At 38.1% G+C, this 12,037-nt stretch overlaps 1 protein-coding gene across 42 annotated transcripts in view; it reads right to left on the bottom strand.

The window, feature by feature from the left end:
* Positions 1-12,037, bottom strand: part of PLEKHA5 (pleckstrin homology domain containing A5) — a 203,985-nt gene that overhangs the window by 55,327 nt on the left and 136,621 nt on the right. For all 42 annotated transcript variants that reach the window (XM_087935167.1, XM_026712671.2, XM_087935151.1 and 39 more), the window contains one exon: positions 2,221-2,685. In XM_087935167.1, the coding sequence (XP_087791293.1) occupies positions 2,221-2,685 (465 nt within the window). The remainder of the gene's footprint in view (positions 1-2,220; positions 2,686-12,037) is intronic.

Below are 12,037 nucleotides of genomic sequence, written 5' to 3'. Positions count from 1 at the left end.
CTGGGCTTGTTACAATATTAAGGTATCATTGCTCTCAGTTTATTAAAACTTCTGCTCTGGCTTTATTAAAGTTGGCTTCCTTTAAATCCAAGAGACAGGCTTGATTATGGTAGAGGTGTTGAACTGGCGGCCTACTGGCCGGATGCATCACACGCAGGCCACACCCACCCCAGCTCTGTAAATGGGAAAATGTCATTTGAGTTTGACACCACTGATCTATGGAGATTCTCAGTCATCCAGGTCAAGGTTGTCCCAAAAGCTGCTTTTTCAAGAGGCAACTGGACTTCCTTCGTTTTTTCCTTGAAGACGTTTTGTTTCTCATCAAAAAAGCTGCTTTGGTTCTTATAGAGCCTTAGTGGCGCAGTTGTTAGAGTGCTGTACTGCAAGCTACTTCTGCTGCAGCCAATTGCCTGCAAGTTGGCAGTTCGAATCTCACCAAGCTCAAGGTTGACTCAGCCTTCCATCCTTCAGAGGTGGGTAAAATGAGGACCCAAATTGTTGGGGGCAATAGGCTGACTCTGTAAACTGCTTAGAGAGGGCTGTAAAGCACTGTAAAGCGGCATATAAGTCTAAGTGCTATTACTAAGTGCTATTGCTAAGTCCAGCTGCCTCTTCAAAAAGCACCTTTGGGATTCTTGACTCTACTCAATATTCAATGTTCTTTCTGAATTGAGTTTGGTCAATAGGATTAGGGGGAAAAAAATCATCTTGTCCTTTCCTATCAGCAAGGAAATTGAAAACTTTCTGAAGACTCCATGCCTGAAAAAGTTTAGTTTCCCAGTGATTAAAATCCCCAATCACTGCTATTTCTACCTTCCTGAAAGATCTGCATTTCCCCCATACTATTATTTGAAACCTCATTGATTTAAATTAATCCACATTTTTGTAGTTATTTTATCAAAGTGTCACTTTAACTTAATTACTGGAGCATAATATTTTGTACTAAAATGGAACAAGCAGAACTGGGTATTTCTAAGGACTCCTAAAAATTCTATCTCTTGTCATGCCGAACAAAATATTCTAGTCTTAACTCCCTTAGTCATCAGGGACACATTTTAAAAGTCTTTAAATACTAAAAACATGTATTTTCATGTTTCTATGTGTTTCTTTCTGTAAATACAACAAAAACCAAGAGCACAGGAGAAATGTTAGTTCTGTAACATTCTGTTTAAATTATTCCCTAGATCATTCAGCCAGTAACAGTTATATTAAAGCTGCTAGGGTTTCACATTAAAATGCCTTACACTGTGCATAAATACCTATAATAATTCAGAAATATTCTACTGTATTGGATTCATGTTCCAAATAGACTTCAAAGGTATATTAATGTTAGCATTTTCTGTCACAAAGTTAAAGAAATTCTATTTATGGTTTAGACCAGAATTCTGGGAGTCGAAATCCACAAGTCTTAAAGTTGCCAAGTTTGGGGACCCCTGGTTTAGAAAAATAATTGCACTTTTAGTTGACTGTAGCAAAATTATATAGTTAACATAAACCAATTCAAGATGTAGGTGGTTACAAAGCTCTTAAAATACATCTTTGCCATTAAGACTGGGGCCCTGATAGTGCGGGAGAGCCGCCATCATGCTTATATTGATTGTAAAATGCTGTGATGGTTCTCAGCTGCTGTTTTATGCTGTGTTAAGTTATTTATGTTTTTAATTATTGGTTGTATTTTTACTTTTTATTTTGTTTTAATTGTTAGCTGCCCAATCTTATATATGAAATGTGTTACAAATAAATAATAAAGGGAGCACATGGTTTTCTTGGCAAAAATTCTAATTTAAATCTATCACCATCAGTAACAGTAGGAAATTTTTCACCCAAGATCATTGAGATCTAGTGACTTAGCAACTGCTAGAAAAATGGAATTAAAAACTTTAATTAGGGAGTCAAAGTTATTGATTCTCGCCTAATCTTTAAAAAAAGAAAAGAAAATTTAGGAAGCTGAGCTGAACAAAAAAATAAATAAGGAGAAATCTTTCTAGCTAAGATAACCCTTTTTTCATGAATAATACTTATCCCTAGACACAGATATTTGGAATAAGGAGAATTACAAATCATTTCTTTATACTTTCAGCTAGCGTCTCACCACCTGTTTGAAACATCGTGCAACACGTTCAAGAACCTTTCCAAATCCAATTAATATTCCACAGAACAAAAAATGAATCATCGCATACATTAAGACTTCAGATATTCATGAATTCTGAAATTACTCACCCTCTTGTTTCTTCATCTTGTCCTTTCCCTCTCTGTATTTTAATCCACTGCTCCAACTGTAACATCGAATTCGTTCTTTGGATGACACGTTCAGATTCTATATGTGAATGCATGGCGTTGTGATGGATCCCATCGCTGGAATCTCCCAGAATGAGGTTCATGGCTTTCTCTGACCCATTTAAATGAACTGGCCTGTAATGGCCTGATGAAAGTGCACCGGCTGGCAAAGTTCCATACTCGGACCCGTAGGAATTCAGTTTTACACTGTTGATTTTTGTTAAGGGCCTATCGCGCCCGACTTTCTGAAACCCATATTTTTCTGCTTCTAAACATTTCTTCTCTTCCGTCTTGCAGACTTCTCTGTTCCGCTGATTGTTCTGAGTCTCTGGCTTAATTAGCTCTCGATGGTTGGGAATGTTATTTACTTCACGAGGTGCTGGGTTTTCAAATGTTATCTTGTCTGCTCTAAAAAAAAGAAGAAGAAGAAACATGCACTGGAGAACAACATCACTAGGAAATGGGTCACAATTCTGTCTGTCCAACAGGAGCCTTTTTTTTTTCTTTTTCTTTTTTTTTTGCTTCCAGGGAGTAGAAGATGTCATCCTTCAAACGGCTGAACTAATGCAATTACAGGTAATCCTCAGGTTAAAACCATTTATTGACTGTTCAAAGTTACAACAGCACTGAAAAAAACTAACTTATAACCAATTTTTCACACTTATGACCACTGAAGCATCCCCATGATCACAAAATTCAAACACTTGGCAATTGGCCTGTATGGGTAGTCCTCGACATAACAGTTCATTTAGCGACAGTTCAAAGTTTCAATGGCTCTGAAAATAGGGACTTCTGACCGTTTTTCAAACTTATGACCATTGCAGCATCTCCATGATCACGTGGTCAAAATTCAGACACTTGGCAACTGGCTCATATTTATGATGGTTGAAGTATAGTATTACTGTTAATTCTCTCATCCTTCCTTTCACCCATCTCCTCCCATGTATGACTGTAACTTTGTTGTTCGTATCCTATTTTTATTGACTGTTTCCTAGTATGATTTGATTGCTGATTGTACCCTATGACTATCATTAAGTGTTGTACCTGATGATTCTTGACTCTTGACGAATGTATCTTTTCTTTTATGTACACTGAGAGTATTTGCACCAAGACAAATTCCTTGTGTGTCCAATCACACTTGGCCAATAAAGTATTCTGTTCTGTTCTGTTCTGTTCTGTTCTGTTCTGTTCTGTTCTATTCTATTCCATTCCATTCCACTCCACTCCACTCCAGGGTCATGGGATCCCCTTTTGTGACCTTCTGACCAGCAAAGTGAATGGGGAAGCCAGGTTCACTTAACAATCAGGTTACTACCAGTAACTTAACTTAACTGTGGTAAGAAAGATCAGAAAATGGGGCAAAACTCGCTTAACAAAGGTCTCGCTTAGCAACTTAAATTTTGGGCTCAGTTATGGTGGTAAGTCAAGTAGTGCAAGTAGTGAGACCACCTTAAACAGAGTTTTGACATGCTTGCTTGAGTGAATTCTTTTTGAATGGCAAAAACAAACAAAGAATGGATTGGGTGGATGATTCCAATAAACTCCCTGCTTATGCATGGCAGGGAATCGATCACCCATTATTCAGTCAAGCATGAGAAAGACCTTAATGGACAGAGGCCACTCTAAACACCCTTTGTATCTGCAGTGTGGTTGGATGGGTTGGATGGGTATTAGAATTCTAGAGGTAAGGCTGAGAAACGAGGCTCTTGAAGAAGCTGTTCTGTTGTTGTCATTTAAAAACCATGTTAATTACATTTTAGGGCTTATTATTACAGCCTTCGTTTTTCATCACAGAACAGTAGGATATATTAGTTTTCAAAACTGTGTTTGGAGCTGAAGTTGGGGATCTCAGAGAAATAATTCAGCCCTAATTCTGTCCCTCATCTGCTCAGCCATTTCTTGAATTCCCCGGCACTGGAATCTCATTTCCATAGCTCTACCTGTTCCTTTCATTACTCGTTTAATTTCTCTGGTGCATTTCCAGTCAAACAGAATGGCTTACAAGATAACATTAAAGCCAATCTTTAATATGGCTGTTTTGCTGTGTTTCATCACAACAAAACAGCAAACATTCTTGAGAACAATACACAAATACGATAAGCAAATACATGCTTAAAAAAAAAAAGAGATGTTATCAAACTTCATTTTAAAAAAGCAAGAAAGGAAAATAACAGAAAACCTAACAAGCAACTGAGTTTTCACGGTTGCTGTACTACTTGAGTGAACAGCCATGTTTTTAAAAGATGGCAAGAGACCCACTCAAAGAAGACTTTCATTAAGCTGCAGGACTGCCCCTGAGAAAAACAGACTCTGGACTATCAATCAAATCCTCCAAAATAAATCCAAGTAGAACTTTCCCAGGTAATCTAAATCAGGAATCCCTAAGCTCTGGGCTCTGGCCCACTAATGGGCCATGAGCTATTTGCAACCGGGCTGCAGAAACAGAGGACAAATGCACATATCCTCCCTTGAACGAGCAGCGGGCTCTATTTACATGAGTGGTGGGCGCAAGTTCATGTCACTTGCGCAAATGGAGCTACATGCACATACTTGCCAGTTGCTCCTACAAAATCATCTCTCTCCTCCCCCTACCCCCCATCTGCAAAGCTGGAAAGGTTGGGGAATAAGGAACTTTGATCTAAATAGTTAGCTGGATATCATCACACTTGGCCAATAAATAAATTCAATTCCTATTCCTATTCTATTCCATTTGTTATTTTTTATGTATTGAGGTCCTTAAATTGGCCAGGTATCTGACAGGCAGGAAGTACAGTAGAACCTCTGATCACAAACGCTTCTGACCACCACCAAATCGGGTTCTGACCAAAAAATCCACATTTTTTTTTGTTTTCACTGCCAATTTCCTCTTCCACGCCATTTTTTTTTTTTTTTGTAAGCCAAATTTCCAAAATTAAGTTCGAATCCCAACCAAATCAGGTTCCAAAGTTAGGGAACAAATTATGGGCGTGACCAGAGGTTCTACTGCATGTTGCTTTTGAGATTGATTAATCAGCTGCATTCTGTAATGACTGTAGCTTTAGACATTTTTTAAAAAGTGAATCATTACAGTAATCCAGTTGATAAATTATTAGGGTCTGAACCCAGCTAGGTTCAATATCCTCCTTGTTTGTCTCCAGTGATATGTTGAAATAAAGGAAAATCCTCAGGCTATGCACTTGTTCCTTCATGGGAGGGGCACCTTCTCCACTACAATTCTCAGCAGCTGATAGCAGCCGTGGCCAGGACAATGGTATACTAGTGAGGGGCATGCCTCAATACGCCCATGTAATATCTCTGCTTCGCAAGCTGAACCGGCTGCCAATCTGCTCCAGGTGCAATTTGAGATCCTAGTTGTTACCTGCAAAACCCTTCATGGCAAAAGGCTGGATCCCTTGAGGGATCACATATATCCCATATATGCCTGACAAATTTCCTGCTTTCCTTCAATTAAAGGAATGCCACCTATCAGGATCCTGGAAGCAGACTTTCTCTGAAGTAGCGCCTGCCCTCTGGAATAACATTTCCTATGAAATTTGGGTAGCCCCCACCCTACTGGTGGTTTGAAGGAGCTTGAAGACCTGACTTTTCACCCAGGCCTTTGGTGAGGGTTGAGGGATGCTCCCATGGATTGTGTTAAGTGTATTTCAGTTCCAGTCCAGTTTTAGTCATCTTGTTATCTTTTATGCTTCATTTCAGTTTCTGATTGTATTTTTAAAAATGTGTTTTGTGAGTCACCCAGTTTTTGGGTGTCACTTGGCCTATAAATTTAGTAAGTGCCATCTTAGTTTCCAGTTCTGAAAATCCCTTATACACAGAACCTCTCTCTTACCGAGTTTCCACTTCAGTTTGTTGCCACCAACCAAATATTAGCTATATGGTAATGACATACAAAAAGGGATAATTATTTTATTACAGCCACTACCTTAAAGAATCATAGGCATCTATCTATATCTATAGGGAAGGAAACATACATACATTGTTAATATGCTGGGGAAAATGACATGTATCATTTTAGATGCATCTGAGTGCCAATCTCATGTAACTAGAAAAGGACCAGAAATATTGCCCACAATCTGTTCCTGACTCTTTCACACTTTAATAATGAGGATGGGTCCATCTATCACAGATCCACTGAAAAGCCTTCAACCTAGCCCTAACCCTGACTGCAATTTTGTATTCAAGAACCCGAGCAATTTTATTTATAACCAGATTTTTACAGCCAGGGCCTGAAATTAAAGGTGCAGTCCTTTAAGCCATAAACATTTCCACATGATATACTGTGATATAAATGCATAAAAATAGCCTGATTGATAAAAGCAAAGTCAGTATCTTAAGGCAGAAATTTATTTCTCAGTGGCCAACCAGATGCTTCTGGTGTGCTCATAAACAGGACTATTATTATATTCCTAACACTATCCTGCTTTAACTTCTAGATGCCTGCTGCTCCTAATATAGAGGTGACATTAAATTTTCGGGATGAACAGCTCTTAATTGACCTGTCATCCAATCTCTTTTTACAGCTATTTAGGTGGGCGGCCATTGCTATGTTTGGTGATAATAAATTTCACAAGGTAATTATATACTATGGGAAGACAATTTTCCTTTTGTCTTGTTTCTTTTAAATCTCCTTCCAACCAGATTTAATGGATGATGATCCCCGAATCCCTGTTATGAAAGGGAGGAGGAAAAATTCTTCCCATTTATTTTCTTCATACTATGCAGAATAGATTACACCTTAAACATGTCATCACTTCATCAGCTTTCCACAATACCTGTTCTTTTTTCCCCCATTTTCTGCCCATCTATTGAATGAGAGAGGGGTCTTTTTTATGACATGCCTGTCTCCACCTCAAATTACAAAGCAAACGTGTCCAAAAAATTGTAGCCTATTGCTACAACAAAGGAGTTCAAATCCCCGAACATTTTGATTTCCCTCCTCTACCCTTTGGCCACCTTTATTATATCCTTTATGGAATGGGACAGTCAGAAAACATCTACAGCATCTCATATGCTGAAGCACCATAGAATTGTTTATTTACTAACACAACTTATACCACTGCATTCCAAAGACCTGATGGTTAATAAAAGTAGGTATGACAACATTTTGAAAATAACACCCCCTTTTCCTCCAGAAGCCCAAGGCAATACACACACGAACATCTTCCAATTTTCCCTTTCAAGAAATTTGTGAAATGCTTTGGGCTGAAAAAAAAAAAAAAAAGAACTGGCCCAAAGTCACACAATCAGCTTCCATGATGGACATGTTGAACCTGGTCCTAATTTAACCCTTGAGCCACTGTCCCACACAAACTCCTCCAAATTTGGATTAGGAATGTTGCTAATAGTTTTTGCATTACAATTTGCTCCGTTGAAGAGGGCAACTACCTTTAAAATGAAGTGGTAACAGCATTTCCACCTTTCTTTGTGCATGACACATTACAATTGCCCAATTTTACAACCTTTACTTCTAGCAGTCTTTAAACAAATGCATGGTTGTTAAATGAACCTGGAAGTCGTTAAACAAGTCTGTTTCCCCCAATGGGTATTTTTGCCAGAAAAGAGAAGCAAATGTCAAAACATGCAGAAATTGTGCGGGATACTACAAATGACTGTAATGGCAAATTCGTTTCCCAAACACCCAAAATACAATCATGTGACTGCTGTAGGAACTTCAAAACAGGTTGTAAGTAGTTCCGGAGAAGTCCGTTGTAACTTCGACCAATCGCTAAGCGACTTGTTGCTAAACAAAGACTACCTTTTACTATCAAATTTGACCAGGCTTTATATTCCAGGCTGTTTTTGTTGAATTTGATCTCTTGCTAAACATTGATCTTTACAACAATCCAGGTGATTCTGGGTAATGCATACTGGCCCTTTCGCATAATAAATATCTGAATGCTTTTATCTGAAACATCCAATTTCTTCTCTGCACAATCAAGGATCTACTTAATAAGCAAGGAATGTCTGTGAAATCTAGGCTTTAAGCAATGGTTTTTTTTACATGTTTTCACTGCCACGCAAACAGGTTGCCCAAGATCTAATGCGTCTGCATTCCACTCCTTAAAAAAAGAAATACAACTCTCACCCAATGGATAATGTGGTGGCAATTTGCATTCTACTCTGTACATTGTGAAAAGGCCCAGAAGGGTTTCAAAATTCTATCCCATAGAATGAAATCTTCAGCTTTAAATATATGCACACAAAAGAGGTTTTTCAATTGGAGGAGCTGCTTTATGATTCATTTTACTCTGAAGCTTCAGAATGAATGTTCCCATGACAGCTTACAAAGCAACAAGAAAAACAAAACACTTGAAACACAAAAGAAGCTATCTAGTAATAAATCAGGAAAGCAGAAATGAAGCTGCAGTCCTAGGAAAACTAAGTGCATGACATGTCTTTTTTTTTTTAAAAAAAAGCATAAGTGGACATATCAATCTTTTATCTTATTTCAAACCATATATAAAGGTAAAAATGATGTAATTGAAAAAAAATTATGAAAATTGACTTTTCAATCATTGATGCCATAAAAAAATTAACAACTGTTCTGTGGAAAAAATAAGTAAGCCCTTGCTCTAATAGCTGGTATTGTCCCTTTGGCAGAATCAGTCTCAGGGAAATACTTCTTATAACTGTCTATCTCAGGGGTGTCCAACAGGTTTTTTTTGAAAGCCAGTTCAGCGTTGTAGTTCTCCTCTGCAGGCTGCCGGGGTAGGGGGAGACAGGACAGATGCCCCCTGCAGCACCCTGCTGACCAAAAGGGCAGGGTGCAGGAGGTTGTCCAGGCTCAAAATGGGCACTGAAGTACCCGAGGCACCACGGGGTGATCCTTTGCTTTTCCAAGCCGATCCCATGGGCCAGATTTAAGCACCCCGCAGGCTGGATCGGCCTGCAGGCCTTGATTTTGACACCCCTGGTCTATCTATCGGTTTCTGATACTCACTGGATTCCCCACCCCCACACCTCCATGCAGACGTTTTTCAGCTGTATGATATTTGAGGGCTTTCTTGCATCTACAGGTTGTGAAAAATCACTTCAGAGCAACTTGAGTTAGATTTAATTCTGGGTTTTGTCTTGGCCATTCCAGAATCCAAAATCCATTTCCCTCCAGCAATTATTTGGTGGAGTCACTCAAATATTGTGAGTCATTGTCATGTTGCAAAATCCACTTTGGGTTGAGATTCAATTTTATGGCAGATGGTCTCACATTTTGTCAAGGTACAATGAAGAACTCACAGTGGATTATGAGCTGCCTGAGTCCTGATGCAACAAAGCAGACCCAGTCAAAAATATTTTTACTACCATGCCTTATAGCTGATATCAGGTTCAGATGAAATGCAGACTTTGGGCTTTGACAAAGAAGTCTTCTGGTACTATACCAATAATTCTATCCTTGTCTTGTCCATCCAGAAGTCCTAGTCGTTATCAAGATATTTATGAGCAAACTTTGGTCTTGACCTGATATTTTTAAACTTAGCAAAGGGTTCTTCCTGACACTCCTACCTTGTAGATCTAATATGTCCATCTTCTAAGGATAGAAGGATTCCTGCAATTTGACAACAATATTGATGAGAGCTACCTGTAGGACATATGATGAAATTCTGGTGTTCTTAGAGATGTCTTTCAACATCTTTCTTTCTGCTCTCTGCCTCAACTTGTTGGGATTGCTTGCTTGGACAAGTTGGTGATTGTCTGGAACCTTCTCCATTTGTACTTGATCTTCCAGACAGCAGAATGATTGTGTCCAATTGTTTGGTGATCTTTTTAAATCCCTTCCCAGACTCAGAGACTTCTATAACCCCTCTGATGGGTTCAGAGAGCTCTCTTGATCTACGTACACACTTCAACAACAAAGACCAAATCAAACTCATGTCTGAGTTTAAACAACAGGATTTCTCCCAGATACATTCTAACAATCCTCTAAAAAAAAAGTCACCTGATTCTAATATTAAATATTTGAGGTAGTGATAAATGTACAGAAGTATTCACTTTGTCCACATGTGAAATTTTCATTTATGTTTATTTAAATTACACAATGGACTGCAAAATGTAATTGGTACGTGGTACTTGTAGATCATATCACCTCTATCTATCAGTATTGTTGAAATGAAGATCAAACATATGTATGTTGAAGAAGTCAAAAATTTCAAGGGAATAAAACTTCTAAAATTCTGCCTTCTGTATTTTTCTTAAAGGCAAAAGAACTCCATTTTCAAAATGGCAACATAAAGAGAAGAAATAAAAAAGGCAAGGCAACTTTCTCCCCCAAGGATGGAAAACTTATGATTTTTGTGGCTTCTTTTTATCTGCCAAGAACAGGGGAATCCTGACTGATATAAAGCCAAATGTCTTTTCAGAAAATGCAGTCTTTAGAAGTCTCTAGTTCAAATTCCCAGTGCCAGCTGTTTCAGCATATTAAAGGGGAACATTAATACATTTTGAACTTCTCATGGTCACTGACATCTTAAAAATTTGGTAAAATTCGAGTTACTTCTTTTCTGAAAAACAGTTGTGGTGTTAGTTATTATAACCAAGGCAAGTATTTGCTGACTTGGTCTGTGGTGTACGATAATTGTATCCTTTTAGAAACAGCAAGAGCTGCATGGTTAGCATATTTACCCAAGAAAAACTGAGCATTAAAATTCAGGCTCATTTCTCTTGGCTTCCATCCACAATTCCTTTCTTCTTTTTGAGCTTAGTCTATAGTTCCAGTCCTACAACCTACCGAGTTATGGCCTTTCGAACAACCTTTGGCTCAAGAATGATTTTCAAGAGCTTCTCTTTCTTTAAGGCAGCTGGTACCAGCATCAACACAATTCAGTAGAGTCAACTGACCTTTAGAAAAACACCTTCAGGAAGCTACTGAGGTAAAAAACTTTAGAAAGTCAGACCAGTCCCGTTTTGTTCATTTTGATGAATCCAAAGATCATGTAAAAGTCTGTAGAGATTCTCAGTCATCGAGGTCATGTTTGTCCCAAGTGTGCTTTTCCAGGAAGCAACTGGGCTTTCTTGTTTTTTCTTTGAAGACATTTCGCTTCTCATCCAAGAAGCTTTTTGGATGAGAAACAAAACATCTTCAAAGAAAAAAACTAGAAAGTCCATTTGCCTCCTGGAAAAGCACCTTTGGGACAAAGACAATGTAGTTGCTCCTCCCTTCTTGTTTTCAGTTATAATCTCTTTTGTCTAAGTTTCTTTCTCAAAATATTCAGGATTCATCAACCAATTCTTTTTCTCTTCATCTTCACACCTCAGACAATCTACTTTTGATTTTTTTAAGTGTAATTTACTTCATTGAGACAGTTGTTTCAAGGTTTTTGGTTTTTTTCTTTTGCTGAAGCAGAGGTTTTCCTCTTTTATTTTTCACATCACAAACTACTGTTTCATTTTTACTTCTTTTTCCCTTGAAAACAATCACATAGTTTTGTCCTGGTTCCTTTTGCTTCTTCTCTTCAGGGTTGTTGTACTCCTTTTTATGTTTGTTCCAGCAGAAACCATGAAGGAGTTCCTCAAGTCTCAGGTTTTCTTAATTGAATTTAGATTTTCCTTCCATCCTATGATGATTAGCTACCATCTTTGTACTAATAAGCTAATAATCCTTCTTAAATTCTTCACTGACATTCAAACTGTGTGAGTTGAAAGTATCTGTTTCTCTACTTTATTCTTTTCCTTCTGTACAGTTGTACTTTCCCTAGAAATACAGTTTTCTTGTCTTGATCCTGCTTCTCTGCTGTATGTCACTTTTTTTTTTCCAATCTCAACTTCC

Source organism: Pseudonaja textilis, chromosome 5 (assembly GCF_049901715.1).
Source record: "Pseudonaja textilis isolate UNSWEBS1 chromosome 5, rPseTex1.2, whole genome shotgun sequence".
In the NCBI taxonomy this organism is placed as follows: domain Eukaryota; kingdom Metazoa; phylum Chordata; class Lepidosauria; order Squamata; family Elapidae; genus Pseudonaja; species Pseudonaja textilis.
Note: the sequence above shows the minus strand (reverse complement) of the source record. Positions and strands in the feature narration are given on the sequence as shown.